Genomic DNA, 22232 nt, shown 5'->3' on the forward strand with positions numbered 1-22232 from the left:
AAAGTAGGGAAAGTGAGATGAAGGAGGGAAGAAATGATGAGAAAGGGAAAAGAGTAAAGATGGAAGAAATATCAGGACATAGGAAGAACGTAGCATGAAGTGACCCAATTCCGATTTTTTGAAAAGAATATGATCTTTTCATGACAGTCTGAACAACACAGATCGGATTCTTTTCGACCCAGGCTACTTGGATATCCGATACGTACCTGACCTTTAAAAATGTGAATATGAACGTCACTGATACTCGACAAACGTCATTATTCTGCGTCCTGATACGCGCAAACGGGAAGAAAAACAGCAACCATGACGGACTATAATGAAGATTAAATTGTTAATGTGCTGCTTAGGACGGACAACATCTTCAAAATCGTAAGATATGCTCCACCGTTAGCATCCATGTTTACTTCCGCAAACTCTGAGCTCTACTCCACCATAGACATAATATGTCTGTGGCTGGCACGCTCTCTGTGTGTGACGTTATTGCGCCCTCTACTGCGCATGCGGGACACTTTTGGAGATCACATGTTTATATTTGGAAATGTGAACGACCACCGTGAAAGAAAAAAAAAAAAATCCGATTTGAATCGGGAGTCGTTTCAGGCTGCAGTGTGAACGTAGCTAAAAACAATAAATGATTGAGTTAATTTACTTCAATAACTAATTTTACCAAGAAAAACACAATATGTAGATTACTTACATACAGATTGATGTAAAACCCTATGTGTATGTTAATTGCAATAATTTTCTTCTTACAGCTAATAAAATACATTTAAGATTAGAATATTACGCCAGACCAACAAAAAAATTATTTTGGTTAAAGAAATGTGATGTTTATAAAAAATTATGTTAAATCACTGCCTGAATGTTATTTTAAATATGAATTTAACAGAATTTGAATAAAATTTGATCCAAAAGAAAATATCCTGTTATTGTTATGCTGTATGTATATTTTTGTACAGTTTTGGTTCCATTACTGCTCTGACTGTGTTGTTCTGTCAGCCTTTTGTAGAATCTGTATACTCCACTTACGATTATTTAATTACTCAATATGTGACGATTACTTGACTAATCAATTCATCACGATTAATCTGATTAATTGCTTCAGCCCTAATTTGCACACTTCTGTTTCCGTCATTCTGCAGACCTGGAAGGTTTCCAGGCTGAGAAGCGCTGACTGTCATTTTTTGGCAATCTGAGATCCTGAAGCATGACAACAGAAGCCAATTAGAGTTAGAATTGCTACTTTTTTAATATAATTTAGGTCTTTATTAAGATGTTAATCTACTAGTTTCTTTTGAACAAAATTCTGAGTGGAAGCAATCATCTTGTCATTCTGTMAGCTTCCTCTGACGTACGTCATTCTGTCCTTTCTTATTTGTGCGYAGCAGTTCTGTTGAAGTCTCCGCTAGCTGAGCTAATGCTACGCTTGCTCTGTTTTGCAGCTCTTCCTGCTGGTGCTGTGAGGAGCTCTGCCGTGTGGAAACCATTTAAAGCGACCGGCCCACCTTTATCCCTTCCTGGTCCTTAACCCTTTCCCTCCCATGTCCCTGGCCAACCCTGGATACCCCCCGGAAGGGCATCGCTGCGTTATCTGCCTCTTCCGCATGAACACTCGGATCATTTCCCATGTAGGTCAGGACTTTGTGATGAAAGACTAGTAAGCAAGGAGAGCAAACACAACAGCAATAAACTCAAGAAGAAGTGGATGTAGAGACAACCAAAGGGATGCTATTTTTGGAAGATGTAAAGATTTATATTTTATACATCTTTTAGTACGAGCAAATAAAAAAACCAAGAGAGTTTGCACGTACAATCCCCCCGTTAGGTTTCTTCAATAACTCCACTCACACGCCGTGGTCTCATGATGATGTGCGAGGTGATGCCCACCATATCTGAGGATGGGCGCAGCAGCAGCGGCGGAGGCCCCACCTCGCCGCCCGGGGCCGGGGTGGGCGGGGGCCCCGCCGGAGCCATGGGCGGAGGGGGATTCAGCAGCAGGGAGCCCAGGGGGGACGAAGGAGGCAGCACGGGGAACCTGGAGTCTCTGATGGTCAACATGCTGACGGAGAGGGAGAGGCTGCTGGAGAACCTGAGGGAGACGCAGGAGAGCCTGGGCACGGCACAGCTCCGCCTCCGCGAGCTCGGCCACGAGAAGGAGTCGCTCCAGAGGCAGCTATCCATCGCTCTGCCCCAGGTGAGGCGCTGGTTCGGGTTGATGGGGCAGGTAGAGCCTTAAAGGGGCAGCATTATGTGTTTTACAGGCACAAAGTGCCACTTTATAACTTCAGTTGTTATAAAAATGCTGCAAAATACAAAATCTTACCAAATATTTTAGGTCTAGTTTCTAGTGCAAATATCTTAGTGCACCTGAAATAAGACAAAGCTAACTCAAAGTAGCCTTGTAGCTAGATATAGAGGCTTGTCCTAAATAAATAATTCATTAATCTTGATTCAGAAGTTTTAGTTCCATTAGCAGATTATTTTCCCATGTTACAAGTTAATTTATCTGCCAGTGGAACCAGAACTTTTTCATCAATATTAAAGCCTTATTTTCTAAAACGTGTGCATGTATCTTGCTGAAAAGTTTATTCTAAGTTAGTTTGACTTATTCAAGGTGTACTAAGATAAAAACATCTGGTGAAATTTTGTTTTTGCAGTATTTATATTGAATATGTTTTAAAAGAAATTTAACTTCTGAATTTAACGCCTTGAAATTGGGTTTTTGTCTCTTTAAAAACTCCTGATCTTTATGAAACTCCACCCTCAGGAAGTCATCACAACATAACTCCTCTACTAACACTTTTATCAACATTTTTACCAGCGTTGCTCTGAGAGGTAGCAACAATAATCAGCTCGGATGTGCAGTTCCATCAGGTGTTTGCTAATTGCCACTGGCTAGTCTGTAGGAGCTGAATGGGGGAGAAGCTATGCCTCAAAGGTGGAGGCGTTTTTGCACAGCTGAATGGTTGCCATGGTGATTAAAGGATTTCTCAAGCATGTGTGAAAGCATGAAAGCAAGACTTCAGGAAATTACATCATAACATGATGTAAACCTCAAACTTTTTTCATTTTTTAAGCACAGTGGGTCAACTGGTGGACTGCTGTAGCGCCTACGACCCAGATTGACTGGATTTCAGGGTGACACCCCGCACTGTAAAACATTTGAAGGTGGTTTAACGTGAAAATTAAAGCCCACCTGCTTCCTGGAAAATGAAATTTAAGTCAACAAAAAAAATTGTTTTTTCTTTAACTCAGCTCAGAAATTAAAGTTCATGAAGTTGATTTAACAACAAGAGACAAGTCGTCTAAACATTGTTTTTAAGTCCATTAATCTTGAATTGTGAGTTTTAACTTAATGCTGCAATTTAAACCAAATAATTATTTCACAATATGCAAAAAAACTGTCCCCACCCAGTTTAAGAGCCACATTTCTCTGTTATTTTACTCATAGTATCAAGTTAAAATAATGACTTATTTTACTTTAGAATAATTTAATTCAAACTGCAGGAACCAAATTTCTGATCTGATGATGAATTTTATGAAACATCTGAATGAATTCAGCTCAGAAACATTTAGTGTGATCAGGACAAGAGTCAGATCAACGTAACGCACTTCCATCTCAGGAGACAGAAACACGCCGCTAAGCATTCTGGGAAACAGTTCCCACTCCTGACTTTTTCTTCTTTCAGTTTTTTAAAGTGTAAACCTAAAAACTCCAGTTTATTCAACTCTTAATAAAAAGTTAACACAACTTCCTGCTGTAAGTTTATCTTTCACAGACTCACAGGTTTAGGTTCAAAATCTAAAACTCACTAAATTTATTTGACTTAAAGAGTAGAAGATGGCAGACACAACTAAATGCAGCTCAGATGTTTTACAGTGTGTCTGATTAGAATGAAAAAAAGACTTTAGATGAAAAAGTGATGCAAAGACAGACAGACAGACTGACTGAGGTTCCATGGAAGAGAAAAGACAAAGAGACGCTAAAGGCCAACTGAGAAGCTGACCCCGATCCAAGCAAGAAACAATCCCACAAGGCCGAGGGCCAATGAACCCACTGTGTCACCATCTGCATGCATCTCTCTCCGTCTTACTCTCCTCCTTTTCAAACACAAACGAGTTATATTTATCTGCTTTACTCTGTTTCTAACATAAATCAGGCCGGTGCACACACCTGAAACACGCGAGGCGTCTTTACGAACAGCCGCCGGCGCTAAGCTGCAGCCGTAGGTGTGTTTTATGGAGACGTGAAATGACAAATGACCACAGATGGTGCGGGGCTTTGCAAAGATCACGCAGGACACGGCGTCCTGTTTGCACCCAGGCGCTGCAGATGTATTCCCAGTGGTGTCATAAACGCCGTTTGATGCTTTGTTTTGGGGGTCTCTGCCGAGCGCTGCGCCGCCGGCCGGTTGTGTAACAGCGTGATGTAATCTGTCCATGAAGAAGAGTTCACAGGGGAGAATCTGTGTCAGTGATTCACCTGATTGTTATGTAGCTTTACATCATGTACAACCTACAGCTTTAGTCTCCGGCGTCTCGCTAAACGTGTTTCAGGRAGCCTTTTGGTTGTGTATATTTTTAGCTTTCTTTGTTTGAATCCTTATTTAGTTTAGCAGAAATCCAGATTTATTTATTTTTGTATATTCCTTGATCTGTACTGTAGTCTCATTGCAGCCTGGCCACATTTAGAGTATTAAAAACATACATTCAGTCTGTTTGTTTTCCTGCTCCTGACTGCAGCGTGTCTCTCTGTGTGTGTGTGTGTGTGTGTGTGTGTGTGTGTGTGTGTTTCACAGGAGTTCGCCGTGTTGACTAAGGAGCTGAACGTTTGCCGGGAGCAGCTTCTGGAGAGGGAGGAGGAAATTGCTGAGCTCAAGGCGGAGAGAAACAACACACGTGTAAGATGTTTAGCGGCCATTTTGCCTATTAGCGCCGTAGCAGCCTCTGACTCCGCTGCTCACCTCGCTGTGGCTGTGAAGCCGCTTCATTCGCCTCTGTTTCCTAATTATCTCGTCTTTTGCCCATTCACATTCTAACTCCTTCGTCTTCCTGTGTTTTTATTTTTCCTCTTTCTGTGATCTTTTAATTTCTTTTGAAAAACTATTCCTTAAAAGTTCTGCTTTTCCCGCATGACAAACTTTAAATGTGTCTTATTGGGATTTTATGCCAGTCCCGGATTGGGGACCAGTATTTATCGTATCGTTTTTCATTTATTGTGAAAAATGTATCATAAGAATTTTGATTCATTGTTATTATTGATGGTAAATAAAAATAAAAAACTGACAGTAKGACTGGAAATAGGGATGCACCAATGAGAAAATGTGGGCCAATACCGATGTCCGATACAAATATTTTTGTTATGACCGATAATCAATATTTGCCAATATTATTTTATTATTTAACTACCGGAAAACACCCAACCAGAAACAAATAAAAATAAATATCSGTTGTTCATATTGGCCCTATTTTATTTATTGAACCGATACTGATACATTAAATATCGACCRATATCGATGTTGGTGGGGATATATTGTGTATCCCCAATTGGAAATATTATTTTTGATATTTTTCCCTTGTTTGTTCCACGAGAGCATAAATAGATATACATTTAAAAATAAGATTAAATCACACTTTTCTAAATAAGTGTGTGACGGAAGAAGCTTATCTCAAATGGGAATATTTTTTCACAAACAATGTTTGTGGAGCTATGAATGCCGTGTTATGCATTCAAATCCAGAAGTTTTCTAAAAAAATAAGTAATAAATAGTATTTTTTTAAATTATAATCTTTACTGTTACCAGAGTAGTACCAAAAATATCACATTTAAGACCWAATAGATCAACACAAGGTAACAGAAGAAAAAATACCGTCACTGAAATTTCACATCTGTAGATGTTTTTAGATGCATTTCTTCATGTTTTTCACATCGAGAGACTGAATATTTCACCCATTGTTCTTTGCAAAAGAAGATGCTTAATTGGATTTAGGTCTGGACTTTGACTGAGCCATGAACATGAACATGCTCTGATCTAAACTGTTGGATTGTGTGTTTCTATTAGTTTTCCTGCTGRAAYGTAAATCGACTGTGACCAGCTTCCCCTCAGCATGAAGCTGCCACCACCTTGTTTCAGATGATAATTTACTCAATATAAACAGTGGATCTCTGCATTCTGACTCTGTTTAATGAACACAGTGGCTTGCACTGTATTTTATTTAAATTTAATTTAYTTGGTAGGGAAAATGCAYGTTAATCAACATTTTTGTAAATGCATCAGAATTAGCCACAGGGGTATTTTTTCATCTGTTGTTTCTGGACAATGAGTCATTTGTCTTGCTAAAAACAAACAAAGGTGATGCAAACAAGGCTAAAATGATTTAACGTAACAAATAAATGTGCAAATAAATACAAAAAAGTATAATCAATTCAAACAGTAATTGCAAAACAAGGAAATTAAAACATAATTATTATAAAAAGTATAAGAAGTAAATTAAAAATAGCAGAAGGTCCTTATTATTAAAAGTGTTGACAAATCTATGTTTTAAATAAGTGAGATTTTACATCCACTTTCGTTTCAATTTTGTATTCATTTTTGAAGGTCTGTCACATAAAACCCATCACAATGTTGTTATTTGATAAAATGTGAGAACATTTGCGTGGAGTGAATAGTTCCTCCTCTGAGCCGCAGCGTTTCCTGATGTCCACTTCCTCTCCCCCTCCGTCCTGCAGCTGCTGCTGGAGCACCTGGAGTGTCTGGTGTCCCGCCACGAGCGCAGCCTGAGGATGACGGTGGTGAAGAGGCAAGCCCAGTCCCCTGCAGGCGTGTCCAGCGAGGTGGAAGTCCTCAAGGCTCTCAAATCCCTGTTCGAGCACCACAAAGCCTTGGACGAGAAGGTGGGTCAATGCAGCGGTGAAATGTATTCGCTTTCCTTCCCTCTTCCAGCWAATCATCCAGGCTTACCCTACTTTCCTTCCTGCTCTCATTAAAGTTAGTGTGGAGATGCTCTGAAGGTGCCTGYGTGCTGCCTGACCTAAAATGAAGCATCAACCAAATGCGGCAACCAGCTATTGGAGGATGGAGGAAATTTAGTCAAAGAGCAAAACAGGAATGTAAAAAAAWAAATAAAGTTAACAAGCTCAATAGGACAGTTTCACTCAACAATTTACATMAAAAAATAACTTTTAATTTGAATAAATTCATTCAGCAGGTAAAAACATTTGTGTTTAGAAACTTTAAATTAATTATGATTTTCCATTTTCCTGCATTTTTAATATGATTGGACACAAAGGCCAAATTTCTATTTGCTCCTTTTCAAAACCAGAAAGACAGGAGAACATGTCTTTCAAATTAAAGCTGGTGCGRGTTAAACTTCAGCCGCCATGAAACGGCTAAATTAAGCAAACATAAGCAAAATATTACGGTTAATGCTGGCGAATGTCACAGTAATGAAATTACTTCTGAACTTAATGTTCTTAATGTGTCTCTGCTTTGGGTTTATTGTAAACACTAGATTATTAGTAGTCCATCCAGTGCCTGAAAAAATGTACTCCCTATTTTCATCTGAGCAACAACATTTTATTTAAAAAGTTGTTTCTGGCTAAAATTTCAAACAACTTAGTTAGTGCTGTTTCATAATAACTTTACCACCACTTTATCTTTTAGTTATTGTTATGCCGATTTAAATAATCATCAAACATATATCACTGGCCACGTTGTTTCTTTGCCATGTTGTAAAATAAAATAAAAAAATTAAACCAAATTTGATTTACATTTTTTACAGATTTTTTCCCTCTCTCTTTTCCTAACAAAATACTCAGAAATAACAGCAAATATCTTAAAATACTGCCTTCTACTTCAATTGTTCTTTCTTTGAATTGACCTGAATTTAAAGTGGAAATAATCAGAATTTGTAAAAACGCTGGAGAAACCTGATGATTGTTCTTACGTGGGAAAACCATGGAAACCTGAAGAATTTATTGGTGGAAAAAAACAACAATTTTCCAAAAATAAAATCTACAAAAACAGAAAATCTGATTATTTGATCAAATCTATTTATTGCTCAGACATAACAGTGATACATTTGGGATGCACTCTGCAGCCCTGTGTAGTATTTTAAAACTATTTGGGGAAAATCAAGGCAACATAAGCTTAAAGTAAGATGTGAGTTTATCCTCCTGAGTCAAGAGAGTACCTGTTAGCGTTTACCTGTCCATAACGACTTAAGTTTAAATGAAGTGTAACTGTGACATAAAAGGCTGAATGAAGATCCAAGTTTATCTCGTCACAGCTCAAAGTCAAGAAGCTGATAAGGGAGGTAAAAAAAATAAATCTCCAGAGCTCAGCGTTGGAGAACTGCAGTATTTTTTTTATTGAGAGATTAATGCACTGGAACACACTGGAGCTTTTTACATAATCTACCAGGTGTGTCAGTGAATGTAGAGAAGAAAAAAAGGTTTTAAAAYGGAACCTTGTACCAACAATGAATGTGTGAACAATTTTTAATGCCATATATGAGGCATATTCTATGAGTTTACAGGMAAATAMAAGCTGTATTCATGATGAAAATCCTCCCCAGGGCGAACAAATGAGCTCTCATTCCTCCTCAGGCTGCCTCAATMCGAGCGTTAAAGAGGCTTGATAATCAAATATCTGGATCAGCATTTGCTCAGAGGAAATGGTCAATATTTTGCCTCTGAAAAAACKTTTCTAATCTTCCATTGGTGCTTCTAGACGTTGTGAATAATAAAAAAGCTTTTGGCACCAGTGTGTGTGTTTCGCATCAYTTTGCTTTTTCCTCTCCGGTTCCTCCTGCACCCAAAGAGCAGAGCTGATTTCTTACAACGATGTTTGTTTCAGTTCTGTTTACTTCTATGGATTGAYGATGCAGAAACACAAAATCTTACCAAGTATTTTGGTATAGTTTTGCATGCAAATATTTTAKTACACTTGAAATAAGACAAAACTAACTTACAAGTAAGTTTTCAGCAAGATACAGTTTAAAGTCAGTAATTCCAGTTCTAGTGGATTATTTCACTTATAACAAGACATTTCCCCGTACTACAGGTGAAATAATCTGCACTTACTGTATCGTTTATCATTTATTATGATACATTTCTTATTGTAAGAATTTTTATTTATTGCTGTCATAATAAATTCAAATGAATGATGTTCAAAATCCTCCCAAAACTGTGTGTATTGTTTAGGTTGTTATTTTTGCAACTTTCTACACTGACAATGACAGGATCTATAATGACAGTATCTATAATGACAGTATCTATAAATTTGATACAAATTGATATGTTTCCAAAAGCAGTATTTGTGTTTGTGGGGCTTTATTTGTTGTGTCATACAGTCACAGTCATAAGAAGTAATAAATAGTTATCGTTATTACAAGATATTGTCCATCACACCAATCACTGCTTAGCATTACTTAAAAAAAATAATAATAATATCAATGAATTATTGGTAATCTTGCTGAAAAGTTACTTTAAGTTAGTTCTATCCAGAGTTGGGTAGTAACTAATTACATTTACTCACTTACTTGAGTTACTTTTTTTTGTATTTACTTTTTGGAGTATTTTCACTACGCTGTACTTTTTACTATTACTTGAGTAATTTTATTACAAAGTATTGCTACTCTTACTGAAGTAAAATTTCTGAATTTTCTACCCACTAAATAAAAAACAAGCATGTTTTTACCAAAAATTCACCCGACACAAACACACAGCTGGAGTTTTTGTTAAAGTTTTATACGTTTTTTATTGAAAGAGACTAATTTGATTGTTGATTTTTGTTACTTAAGTTATTGTCATCAATAACGCTTGGTAATAGTTTGTGTTTTATTTTAGTGCATARCCAGTCATGGCTCCTGAGGTTCCTGCTTAACGTAAAGTTCAGCACCACGGCGGCCATCTTACCTGGGTCAAACTGTGTTTTCCCCATCAGGTTCGAGAGCGGCTCCGTGTGGCCCTTGAGAGGGTGTCCRTGTTAGAAGATCAGCTCGCAGCGTCTTCTCAAGAGGTAAGCTCAGATGCAAACCAACTCCTCCAGCTCCTTTAGCGTGATTATTAATCCGAAGTTTCTGTTTGGACTTTTTGTCTCCCTCTTTTCAGGTAATCTCTTTAAGAGACCAAATTAAAAGACGTCAACAAGGGGTGGACGGCGGGAAAGATGTAAGGGAGGGTTTTCTGCATGTTGGTTCCAGTTGTCTTTGTGTACGTGTTAGCAAAGTAGATTTTGGGTACCATGGTGTGTCAGTGTGATTTTCCACCTCTTCCGAAGTTTAAAAAAAAAAAGATCCAAACTCATTGTTTTTTCCGTTACTCTCATTTTTCCCCCCTCCGTTTCGTCCTCTTTCCAGCGGCTCCCCAACGGCCCCTCGTCTGGGCTGGAGGACGGGGAGCTGGAGAGGCAGCGGGAAGGGGAGATAGAGAGGCAGAAAGCCGAGCTGTCCCAGCTGAGGGAGAGGCTGGCCCTCATGTGCCGACAGGTGAGTGAGCCTCATGTTGTGCCTCAGGGAAGACAGGTTTCCAGCTTTAACTTAACATTTTCAGCTAGAATGTTGACTCATTGCAAGTGCGTCACTAAAAAAAAATCATTCGAGGCGCCATGATGGACGTCGGAAATGAGGGACGGGAGTATTGAACAGAGCGACTGAAATTGTTTTTCTTAGTTGTTTTTGCCAGTTTATTTATGACTTCAACTTGTTCCAGTCAAGATAATTTGTCTATGAACGCAACACACTTTATCTGGGCTCATAAACGGCGGGATTTACAAAAGTTGGAAACGGCTAGCTTAGAAACCGACCCGTTCCTCCTCCCTCCTGACGTGTTGATCAAATTACTTTACCTGAATTCACACCACATGATTTATATCACTGTGTCATAAATGTCAGCGTTTGCCTTTACACCGGAGCAACATCGAAACGTTCAAAAGACGAGATGCTAACCAGTTTTTCCCCAAACATGCTAGGCTACATGACGGTGCGGCATTGTCTCCATGGTTACCAATAGTTAGACGCACTAACTTTATAATCATACTTACTTATGAAATATACAAATATTAATTTTCTTACATTGTAAAAAGCCTTTGCTACAAATCCGCGATGACACCGAGGCTGACATTTGCTACATTAACGGCTGCTATCATCGCTGCCGCATCTTTCCTCATTAAAAGTTATGCAATAAAATGACAAGTTTGGTTTCTGTCTTTGTCTGTTGTGCAAAGAGACAACTAAGGCTGTTGTAAACGAATATTTTAGTAATCCAGTAATCTATCAACTATTCTTAYGATTAATCGGGTAATCGGATAAAARAAGATAAAATAAAACATTGGTAAATCTAACATAACAGCAGTATTACTATCACATATCAATAGCAGTCCAATTTGTCCACATTTGAGCTTCCCTAACAATAAAGAGGCAGCCTCACAAATAGCCTGTCTATTTGTGAGGAGGCTATTATAAAAAAAATGTCTATTCTCCGGCTTTTGGTTTATGTATTAATCTTGTCAGTTTAATAGATGAACTCTCACCTTGCCCAGCCATTAATAGCGTTTGTGTTTATGTTAACAACGGGATTTGACACGGTCTGCATTTGTCACACACAGAAACTCATCTCCCAGGTATGTAACGTCACCATGCTCTTCGCCACCCATTTGTTGCGACCGGGACGATATGAAATTTTTTTTCCCCGGTATTTTTATTAAAGCTATGCATCTAAAGCAAAAGCCGCACAGTGTTCAGTCTATCCGCTAACCTGTATAAATAATCCCACCGTTCGCTCTGAACCAGCAGCTCTGAGAGGAGAAAAGCTGCCGTACTTCAAGCATTGCTCCCGTCATTTTAAGGATGTGTATTGGTCCCCCGAAAAAAGACAAAACCCGGACGTTATCATAAATCAGTAAAATCTTCCCAGGCCGAACTTGAAAGCTGGACGTTATGCTGCTAACACTTAGCTTTCGTCAACAACACAGACGGAAGTGAGAGCGCAGCGGAACGCAAATAACGACCCGGCCGGAACACTGTGCGTTAAATAATAAAACAATTTAACGAGGCTTCGAGGCAGATAAATTTTCCTTGAGGAATTTTAATAATCGAGCTACTCGAATCACTCGAGGAATCGTTTCAGCTCTAGAGACAACAGTATAACCATTTTTAAAGTGCAATCAGCTAAATAGAAGCGACGTTTGGCTACCTGAAAGGAGCGCATTGGTTGTTTTGACGTCCATCATGGCGGAGCAGATTTCTGAACAGCGTGACGTCACGTGCAAAGGGTCAATAGCTCCCAAAACAGAAAACCTTTTCCCTCTAGTGGCAAATTACATTTTTGCAGTAAAAAGCTTCAGAAATATTGGATATAGGCCAAAAAAATATTTTTTAGCCTAATCCTGGTTTGTATAACTATTGACATACAAAAAAATGGTTTGACTGAGGATTAAAAAAAATGTGCTTGTACATTAATCAGATGGAGATTGTCATCAGTCGCTGTTGTTTCAGTTTGACACTTAATTCTGTGGCAGATAATAGTGAATTCTGCAGGTTCAGTGTGTGGCGTTTTCTCTCGCTCACACTAGGTTGGAGAAATAGAGGAACAGCTTGCGGCCGCCAGGAGGGAGGTGACGAAGACGGAGGAGGCCAATCAGAAGCTCCAAAGGGAAGTGAAGGAGGTCTGTTGGACCAATCTGTCCCTTCCTGGCCCGGACCCGGAGCTGTCTCAGCACCCGGGGCTCCAGGGGTAGATCCAGACTCTGTGGGCATAGTGGCTAATAATACACCGGGTTATTCTGGGCCTGGGTTAGCAGGGAATCACGAATAACAGTTAAAAGATTTTATATATTTATTCAGATTACTGATATTTCAGAGCCAAATATATGCAAAGAGAGGAATGAATAGTAACACTGCAGAGTCTAAACAGAATGCTTACGCAGGGCAGAAATGCATATTTTCTCCTTTTGCTAGCATTAATCAGTTTTCCAGGCTGCACGGTAACAGCTGCGTTGTTGGATGGAATAACCTGAATGCTGCTTTTTACAGGCTCTCTGCCAAAGAGAAGACATGGAAGAGAGAATTACAACGCTAGAGCGAAGGTAACAGATCATAACCAAAAGTCTAAGTGCAAAATCACTGAGTTTGTGTTTGTTTTCAAACACTTTTCCCCCTTTGGTCCCACACATTGCAACGAAAAATTAATATTTTAGGTGAAAATGGCTGTATAACGTTGCCAAAAGTGGCAAGTGGAAAACCAAGCAAACTCCTGTGATGGATCTTCAGTTACAAGGCAATTTAAATTCACACTAGCTCATGTCGCGTTTGGTATGAGCTAGCGTGAAGCTAGCTTAAACTGTTGAAGCAATTTTTGATTTGGCATCCCACTCTACCTGGCTAAACTTTTCCAAATATATCAGATTTTGAAGACATGTTTCTGGCGCCTCCTCAGATGTGCTTCTGAACTTATGCTAGGCCATTTCTGATTTATTTGGAAGATGGAAGTTTCATCCATCGTCACATGAAAATCCAGTTTAATCAGCTTTTCTCATAAATTTTTGCCGCTCCTTCAATGTTTCTGTCTCTGGCTACTTTCCAACTTATCCTTTCTTTAATTTGGAGCAATCTCCTTTTTTTGTAACATCAGTCCGTGTTTTCGCAAATTATTGATGAGACAACACACGGTTTTTGTACCCCCCTCCTGACTGATACCTTTACAATTTGAACTCTTTGCAATTCTGTAACCTCTATAGAAACTATCGCTTTTTTTAAGGGGTGGAAAAGAGCAAAGTACAAGAAAAACCTGCTGCAGGTCCTACATTTTATTTTTAGGTCAATCGGATTTATTGTATTTGACGGCAGGTGTGACTTCCTAAAGAAGACTGAATGATAAACTGAATCAAAAATTACGTATTAGCAGTTTGCAGGCTACTGTAGTTATTTCTTTTTATTTTTTGCAGTCTGGTTAGATCCATGCAGAAGAGGATTATGGCCACTGAGAAAAAAAACACGAAAATAATTTTTTCCTAGAATTTTTACTTTTGATCTCAAAAGATTAAAGTCAGAATTCTGATTTTGATCTCAGAATTTTGACTTTTTTTCTCAGAATTTTGACTTTCAGGAGAATTCTGAGAAAAATCTCAGAATTCCTCTTTTTTTTCCCAGTGTCCCTAGTCCTCTCCTGTAAAATCAGAATTGAAACTATTACAGGATAAAATGTGTGACAACCTGAACCAGAAACATGTTGGTTGCCGTTGCCTGCAGGTACCTGAGTGCCCAGAGGGAGGCGACGTCTCTCCATGACATCAAAGACAAGCTGGAGAACGAGCTGGCCAGCAAGGAGTCCCTGTACAGACAAGTAAATCTGCCTCTGAGCATCCAAAAAAAAAAACACCTCAATGTTTGAGAGCAAATATGAAAATGGATCTGGAGGAGCATTTTCCAGCTGCAGTGCTCGTAGGCATGAGTTTCCTTTTCTGTGTCCAGAGTGAGGAGAAGAACCGGCAGCTGCAGGAGCGTCTGGATGAGGCCAAGCAGAAGCTGCAGCAGACGCTGCAGAGGGCCGAGACGCTGCCGGAGATCGAGGCGCAGCTCGCTCAGAGAGTCGCTGCTCTCAATAAGGTGATCATGTTTTACCAGACCTGGTCCAGTTCCCAGCAGCTGCACTGCAGTGAGAGGAGCACTACTTCAACTAAGAGTAAAAAAGTATTTGGTAAATAGTCTACTGAGCAACTGAGCAAAACATAAACCATTTAACGTTTAAAAATTACATCATTATTTGGACCAAAATATAAAGTTATGTGGGAAATGTTGGTATTCAGGCAAAAGAACAAAAAATCCAAGTCAGTTTCTTTCCATATAAAACTTCTGAAAGTTGAACACAAACTGCAGCTGCGTGTCTGCCTGGTGAATTTTTGTTTGTTCTTAATTCAGCGAGTAAAAAATCCAGAAATTTTACTCGCGTAATGACTCAAATGATGGAGCAACACAAAGTAATGCAACTGTGAAGTGGAAGGAAAATAATAAATGATTATTTTTACATAAAGCATTTGGATTCTGATTCTACTAACTTTCAGAAAATTACTTACTAATTACTTAATTATAACAAACTGATAAATAAAATCCACAGTGAAGGCAGTAACTTTCAGAAGTTTAAGGCAGAGTTGAACAATATTCAGTTGAAAACTATTTATTGATCTCTGTAGCTCGTTATTTCAGATCTCCTGAATTTGAAGAGCCTCCGACTAAAGACGCTCCGTTTTTCTAAGACGTGGATGTTCAGGGTTGTTTTTCTGTAAAATCCTTCTTGGACATTCCAAGCTGTTAAATCTGTGATCCGAAAATAATTATGACTGTAATTTCAGATGTAATTCTTCACAGAGACTCTGGATTTGATGAATAACATTGTGTATCTGTTTCCTTTGGTTTCTACATCTTTCTGTTGTTGGTGACATGAAATCCCATCTAAAACATGTTGGCTTGTGGTTGTTACATGAGGAAATAAGAGCGTAGCTTCCATTCACATCCAGCTTATGCTGTAATAATTCAAAAACTGTGATTTGTTATCAGGCAGAGGAGCGCCACGGAAACTTTGAGGAGCGACTACGGCAAATGGAAGCCCAGCTTGAAGAGAAAAACCAAGAACTACAACGGGTAACATCGTTTTCTTTCTCTTTGGCTTCATTCACCAGAGATTTTTCTCTCTTTTCAACGCTAAGTTCTGCTTTCTTTGCCTGATTTCAGGCCAGGCAGCGGGAGAAGATGAACGACGAACACAACAAACGGCTCTCGGATACGGTGGATAAACTTCTGTCTGAGTCCAACGAGAGGCTTCAGCTGCACCTCAAAGAGAGGATGGCTGCGCTGGAGGAGAAGGTGAGGAGAAACCAGAGGTCAGAGGTCAGCTTGGTCTAATGCAACCAAATTACAACACCAATGCTCTCTCTCCTGTTTCACTGCCAGAACGCGCTCTCTGAGGAGCTGGCCAACATGAAGAAGATCCAAGACGACCTTCTCGCTAACAAGGTGCTCGTTTCTCCTCGTTTGTTTTTAATTAAATGTGAATTTCCAGTGAACGAACTGGAATACTGTTGTGGTTTGTGTTTAGGATCAGCTCCTGGCTGAGCTGGAGCGAGTCCAACTGGAGCTGGATCAGCTGAGAGGCAGACCCGGCTCCTCCTACTCCAGGTTCGCCTCCATCAACGTCTAACTGAACCTTCTTCTGTTTAAAATTACTGAATTTCCATGAAAATTATTTTCCCCAAACTTAACATCTGCTGTCTTTGTTAACTACGACTTTTCACTCTTTACTCTGATCTACCAAGAAATGATTGAAATCACCACATGCATTCATCAGAAACATAAATGTCATAATAAATCGGAACGAGGTGGAATGATGTAACAAACAACTTTATTGCTCTGAATCAGTGGTTCTTAACCATCGTTCGATCGAACCCCAGGGGTTCGGCGGAGCCTCTACTGCGGAGGTAAAGACACACTTGTGTAAAGTCGTGATGACGCCCCGCTTTGCCATCACTTGCTGCAGAGGGTCACGTTACATTGCTTAGCCAATCAGAGGATCACGTTACATTGCTTAGCCAATCAGAGGATCACGTTACATTGCTTAGCCAATCAGAGCTGCAGAGGAGCCCTGATTGAAGGAGCTCCACTCTCAGTATGGATTTGAACGTTTGTCTTTATTTACTTCAGCAAAACTCAGTTTTTACCAAATTCTGTAGCTTTCGGTGAACTTCTAAATCTGCTCCTTAGTCGCATCTTTTCGGAGTTACTACTGCCTCTAGTGGCGTGGGGGTGGTAACACAACTAATTAATTACTTTACTAAATCAGAATACCGCAAAGTCTTATTTATTATTAATTTTTCATTCTCTTAAGAATGTAGAGCTAATTAAATGATCTAAAGACCTTAAAGTGGTTCCAGTTTCTCTCGATGGCCAACCTGTTGAAGCTGTGGCAGATTTTAAATACCTTGGGTCGTTCCTGGACAGTCAGCTCAACTTTGCTGAAAACACTGACTATATTTTGAAAAACTGTTCTCAGAGACTCTACCTTTTAAATAAAATCATATTTTATTTATCACTACAGAAGGGTTCAGTGAATGCGCATATGAAACTGGTGGGTTCGGTGCCTCAAAAAAGGTTAAGAACCACTGATCTAAAAACTTTAAATTCGAATTAACACTTAACAACAAAACTGGAAGACATTTTAAATATCCAAAATAAATAAACAAAACGGCAAATAGGATTGATGCTGAGGTCTCTATAAACGAAATTTCCCTTCAATAAACGGCTGATTGAGATCAATGACCAGAATTTTGTCATCCAGTTTTTGGTAGAAAGAGAAAATAAACAATCATCCAAATGGAAATAATCAATGTTTTAATTTATCAGATGATTAATTGATTTATTACAACAGACTTGCATGTGTGATGATAATTTATGTAAATAATTCACTGTTGAATTCAAAGGTGAACATCTGTTTTTTTGTTACATAATCATTCCACCTTGAAATAAAAGATGACTAAAAGCAAAACGTCACTTCTGAAAAATTATCTTAAGAGTACCAGCAACCTCCATTTTTTTTAAAAATCAGAAAAACCTTCAGATTGTTTTGCTAACTGTCACGCTTCACTTCTCTCCATCTCCTTGAAAATGGAAGTTGTCATTTTCAGTAAGTGTTGCATAACAAATGAATTCTGGATCTCATCGTAGGGCGGGCAGCGTCAGCTCACTTCCCTCCACCCTTTTTCGAAGATCTCTTCCAGGGAGCGCCTCCGAGCTGCGGTACCCTCAGGGCGGGGGCTCGCTCCCGGCCGGCTACGGCAACTCCTCCAGTGGGGTGGTGGTCAGGCGGGCCCACCGCGGCCGCTGGGGGCCTCCCAGGGACGACGGTGGCAAGGTGGTCATCCCAGGCCGACGCAGCGCACTGTAAAACATTAGAAGATGGTTTAGCGTGAAAATGAAAGCCCACCTGCTGCCTGGAAAATGAAATTTAAGTCGACAAGAAAATAGTTTTGGTTTTAACTCAGAAATTAAAAGTTCATGAAGTTGATTTAACAACAAGAGACAAGTCGTCTAAACATTGTTTTTAAGTTCATTAATCTTAAATTGTGAGTTTTAACTTAATGCTGCAATTTAAACCAAATAATTATTTCACAATATGCAAAAAAACCCTGTTCTCACCCAGTTAAAGAGCCACATTTCTCTATTATTAAAAGTTTATTTTAGTAAAATAACTTATTTTACTGTAGAATAATTTAATTCAAACTGCATAAACCAAATTTCTGATGATGAATTTTATGAAACATCTGAATGAATTCAGCTCAGAAACATTTAGTGTGATCAGGACAAGAGTCAGATCAACGTAACGCACTTCCATCTCAGGAGACAGAAACACGCCGCTAAGCATTCTGGGAAATAGTTCCCACTCCTGACTTTTTCTTCTTTCAGTTTTTTAAAGTGTAAACCTAAAAACTAGTTTATTCAACTCTTAATAAAAAGTTAACACAACTTCCTGCTGTACGTTTATCTTTCACAAACTCACACATTTAGGTTCAAAATCTAAAACTCGATACATTTATTTCACCTAAAGAGCAGAAGACAGTAGACACAACTAAATGCAGCTCAGATGTTTTACAGTGCAGAGTTTGTTATAAAAGCTAATTTCTAATTATTCATGAGGAAGACTCTGTTTCTCTTCTCAGTATGGAGACTGGGACAGCGGCAACATGCTGCCCCCCGGGTTTGAGGGCGGCGTTGAAGGCGGCTGCTCTGATGATGAAGAGGACAGAGAGACTCTGTTTGGGTCTGAGCTTCTGTCTCCCAGCGGACAGACGGACGTCCAGACGCTGGCCATCATGCTGCAGGAGCAGCTGGAGGCCATAAATAAGGAGATCAAGTGAGTTTCACTAAATTTTTCTGAATTTTTAAACGTTAAAATGATGCTTGTTTAAGTGTGAATGCACAGTGCTAGTTATAAATATGGAGAAAATACTAATACTGGTAAAACCAAGTTAACATGAATAGTAATTTATGGGATGATGCTAACATGTAAATATATTTTACCTTTCTTTTGTTTGCTTTTATTTAAAATTTCTTTTGTTTGTATATCAATCAACCAAGTTTATTTGCACAAGGCAGTTTGAGCTGCTTTATATCGTAAAAACACACAAAATACAAAGTCGTATAACTTTTATTACACTACGTTCAATGAAGTCAAACTCAAACTGTCGTCCCAAAAATAAGCTCCTCTCAACAGATGGATCTGATGACATCACAAAAGGCAGAAAGCAACCAATCAGTTAGCTTGTTTTAATTTCATGTTTTAAATCCAGTTCTTTCTCCACATTATGGTCCCTTTGAATTAAAAAGCAGCTCCTGTGCCTCTTGTGATGTCATCAAACAGAGCAGAATTAGCTGCTGTTTTTATTCTCCGACTTTATAAAGAATCATATATTTTGTTAAATCCTGCAGTGGAAACCATGCTGGTGTGTTTATGTTGTCAGTTTACATTTGTTTGCACCGCAGTGGGTAGTAATGCTAATAACGACTCCTGTTCAGGGTCCAGGGTGGGTTTGGACCCCAGTCAGACAGAACAACAGGGTTATTTTCTCCTCTTCTTTCCTCCCAGGCTGATTCAGGAAGAGAAGGAGAGCACGGAGCTGCGGGCCGAGGAGATCGAGAGCCGGGTCAGCAGCGTGGCTCTCGATGCCTCGCCTCTCCCTCCGTCCTCACTGGGGGGTCGGGACAGCGTGGGACGGGGCTACATGACCCCGTCCATCACGTCCTCCACCCTGGCGTCGCCGTCGCCTCCCAGTTCTGGTCATTCCACCCCCCGCCTGCCCCACTCACCTGCCAGGGAGACCGAAAGACAGGTACCGACTCCCAGACGGGGTTCTGATGGTTTGTTTCATGTTATTGTGACTTTTTGTTTAATTCAGTTGGTTTTAATTAGTTTTTAGAGCGTATTTAATCATTTTTATTAGTAAAATACTGTTTAGTTTTCATTAATTATAGTAGTTTTAGTTTTTCATACCATCATAACAAATTTTGCTGAACAATAAATTGTCCCAGAAGTTATTGCGATAAACGATAATATTGTTTCAAGACCATTTTTAAGTAATATTATAGTAATGGCAAGAACACATCGTCAAAGATGAACAAACTTAAAATTCAAATGAGCATTTAACGACAGAAACGACAAATAAAATGAATTATTAAGTCTCTGTAAACAAAATTGTCCTTCAAAAACAAGGAGACTTTTAGGTAGAAATAGAGAATCGATAAATCATGCAAATGGAAATTATCGAGCAAATTTTAATTTATCATGCATTTAATTGATTTATTGCTTATTGCCACAGAGTTAACTTTTAATTTTGAGGTGCAGAATTCAAAAGGTCAAAGTATCGTATTGTGATTATCCATACATCGATTGGGTAGCGAATACTCAAGATAACATTTTCAAAACTTTGTGTGTTATGAACGCATGATATAGTTCCAGGCAGTTTTTACTTATTTCAGTTAACAAAAATGTTTTCTCAATTCCAGTTTCTATTATTTTGTTAGTTTTAGCAAAACCAGCAGAAGCATCTTAAAGCGGTGAGACTCTGAGGGGCTCTGTCTAAGTCCAGTGAATGTTTTCCGACTTGCAGAACAGCAAAGAGGGTGAGGAATGCCGAGCGCTGGCCCTGATCGACTCCACCCCTCCGCCCGTCCCCCGAGCCCTGCGCTTGGACCGGATGACTCACACACACCCGGGAGCCGGCCTGGACGACCACCGCGAGTTCCGCAGGTGCGGGACGGACACCCTGCTGTGAACGAGGCCTGCTAGCCGTCGTCATACTTTTAACTGTACTCTGGCTGTTTCCGTTTGCTCAGTCTTTCTGCTGACGGCGCCACCACAGCGAGCCAGGACTCCCTTCACAAAGCCAGCAAAAAGAAAAGCATCAAGTCGTCCATCGGGCGTCTGTTTGGCAAGAAGGAGAAGGGGAGAATCGGCACGCCTGGGAGGGAATCTGCCTCTCTGGGTCTGTGGACAAACTGGAAGCTGCTCTGCTGGACCGGTTTTACAGACAAAAACTAAAACAAAGCTGTAAAATATAGAATACTTTATTGATCCCCAAGGGGAAATTGCTTATTCGTTGACAAGTTACTCTGTCTAAAGTAATATAAAAATARGAGACAAAGTTTATAATACACATACAAATACCTAAGAGTGATGGCGGTAATGCAATATGACTGAATGTAGATAAATAAATAACAAGCATGCACATGCAAATATGTTAATCTAAAAATAATCTAGTGTAAAGTCTAATGGCTGCAGGCAGAAATAATTTCAACACTAGAAAAAACAATCCTGAGGTAAAGAATCATAATTCATACATGAAAGGGTTAAATATGAGTGGCTGCACAAAGAAAGAAAAGTGAAATGAAGTGGGGAAAAAAAAGTAAGGAAAAGTTATTACCTATAAATACTTGACATAATTAAAATAAATATTTAAAATTGGATAGATAAGCATTTTAAAACTTTGCACTGTAAAGATGCAAAAATCCACCAAACATTGTCGACAAAACACTGAATATCAAGTGTGAATTCTGATCATCTTAGTTATTAAATCTATAATACTATAATAAAAATCAATAAAAAATCAGAGCAGCTCAAAATCTCCTGTTAATTATCTTCTGCAAATAACATACACATTTATTTGCATTTTAAAATGTATTGATAACAGATATTTTAGCAATCTGTTGTGTTCAACTTACATTTTGTGAATTAGTAATTCAGTACAAAAGAGTTTTAGCATTTTATCAGTTGTCTTAAGGTTTCCCCCAGAGAACTTGCTAAGCCTGGCGGTTGGATGCTAGGGCCGTTGGACGTCATTCATCCAACGGCCTGCCGTGGTTTTGAGTTAAAAAATGTTTAAAGTCGCTTGATAATCATCCAAAGATTGGAAGGTTAACACCTGAATACCAACTATAAAGTCTTAAAAAAATTTAAATATTTTAACCCTTCTAGACTGGACGTGTCAGCGCCGACACCTCTAAATTTGCAGTACCGTAATTCCGCCACACGTAGCGCTATCTGAAAAATTCCAACGGTTTCTAAAAGGGCAGACGTTGCACTTTCCAGCAAGTATCGGGTTAATACGGAAACTTCGCAGCTGCAGAGAGCGTAATTAATCGGGGGGGCACTCGTTTAATAGACGGTATATTGCGAAAATAACTTGCTG

At 39.2% G+C, this 22232-nt stretch overlaps 2 protein-coding genes across 9 annotated transcripts in view; both read left to right on the plus strand.

Moving 5' to 3' along the window:
• Positions 1-1174, plus strand: part of LOC108165641 (pleckstrin homology domain-containing family A member 4-like) — a 32886-nt gene extending 31712 nt beyond the window's left edge. Inside the window, exon 9 of the mRNA XM_017310685.1 lies at positions 1143-1174. Coding sequence (XP_017166174.1) covers positions 1143-1174 — 32 coding nt within the window. The remainder of the gene's footprint in view (positions 1-1142) is intronic.
• LOC103481232 (liprin-alpha-3-like) overlaps positions 1-22232 on the plus strand; it is a 38845-nt gene that overhangs the window by 7527 nt on the left and 9086 nt on the right. For 5 of the 8 annotated variants that reach the window (XM_017310764.1, XM_008436579.2, XM_008436582.2 and 2 more), the window contains 19 exons: positions 1443-2194; positions 4800-4901; positions 6731-6895; positions 9948-10022; positions 10115-10174; positions 10363-10491; positions 12576-12668; positions 13036-13088; positions 14251-14344; positions 14473-14607; positions 15556-15639; positions 15730-15861; positions 15949-16011; positions 16094-16173; positions 17716-17902; positions 18708-18901; positions 19634-19877; positions 20655-20794; positions 20881-21029. In XM_017310764.1, coding sequence (XP_017166253.1) covers positions 1862-2194; positions 4800-4901; positions 6731-6895; positions 9948-10022; positions 10115-10174; positions 10363-10491; positions 12576-12668; positions 13036-13088; positions 14251-14344; positions 14473-14607; positions 15556-15639; positions 15730-15861; positions 15949-16011; positions 16094-16173; positions 17716-17902; positions 18708-18901; positions 19634-19877; positions 20655-20794; positions 20881-21029 — 2512 coding nt within the window. In that variant the 5' untranslated portion in view covers positions 1443-1861. Of the gene's footprint in view, positions 1-1442; positions 2195-4799; positions 4902-6730; positions 6896-9947; positions 10023-10114; positions 10175-10362; positions 10492-12575; positions 12669-13035; positions 13089-14250; positions 14345-14472; positions 14608-15555; positions 15640-15729; positions 15862-15948; positions 16012-16093; positions 16174-17662; positions 17675-17715; positions 17903-18707; positions 18902-19633; positions 19878-20654; positions 20795-20880; positions 21030-22232 lie in introns of all 8 variants that reach the window. The other 3 variants (XM_017310761.1, XM_017310762.1, XM_017310763.1) reach the window with 3 other exon arrangements.

Source organism: Poecilia reticulata, linkage group LG19 (assembly GCF_000633615.1).
Source record: "Poecilia reticulata strain Guanapo linkage group LG19, Guppy_female_1.0+MT, whole genome shotgun sequence".
NCBI classification, from domain to species: Eukaryota; Metazoa; Chordata; class Actinopteri; order Cyprinodontiformes; family Poeciliidae; genus Poecilia; species Poecilia reticulata.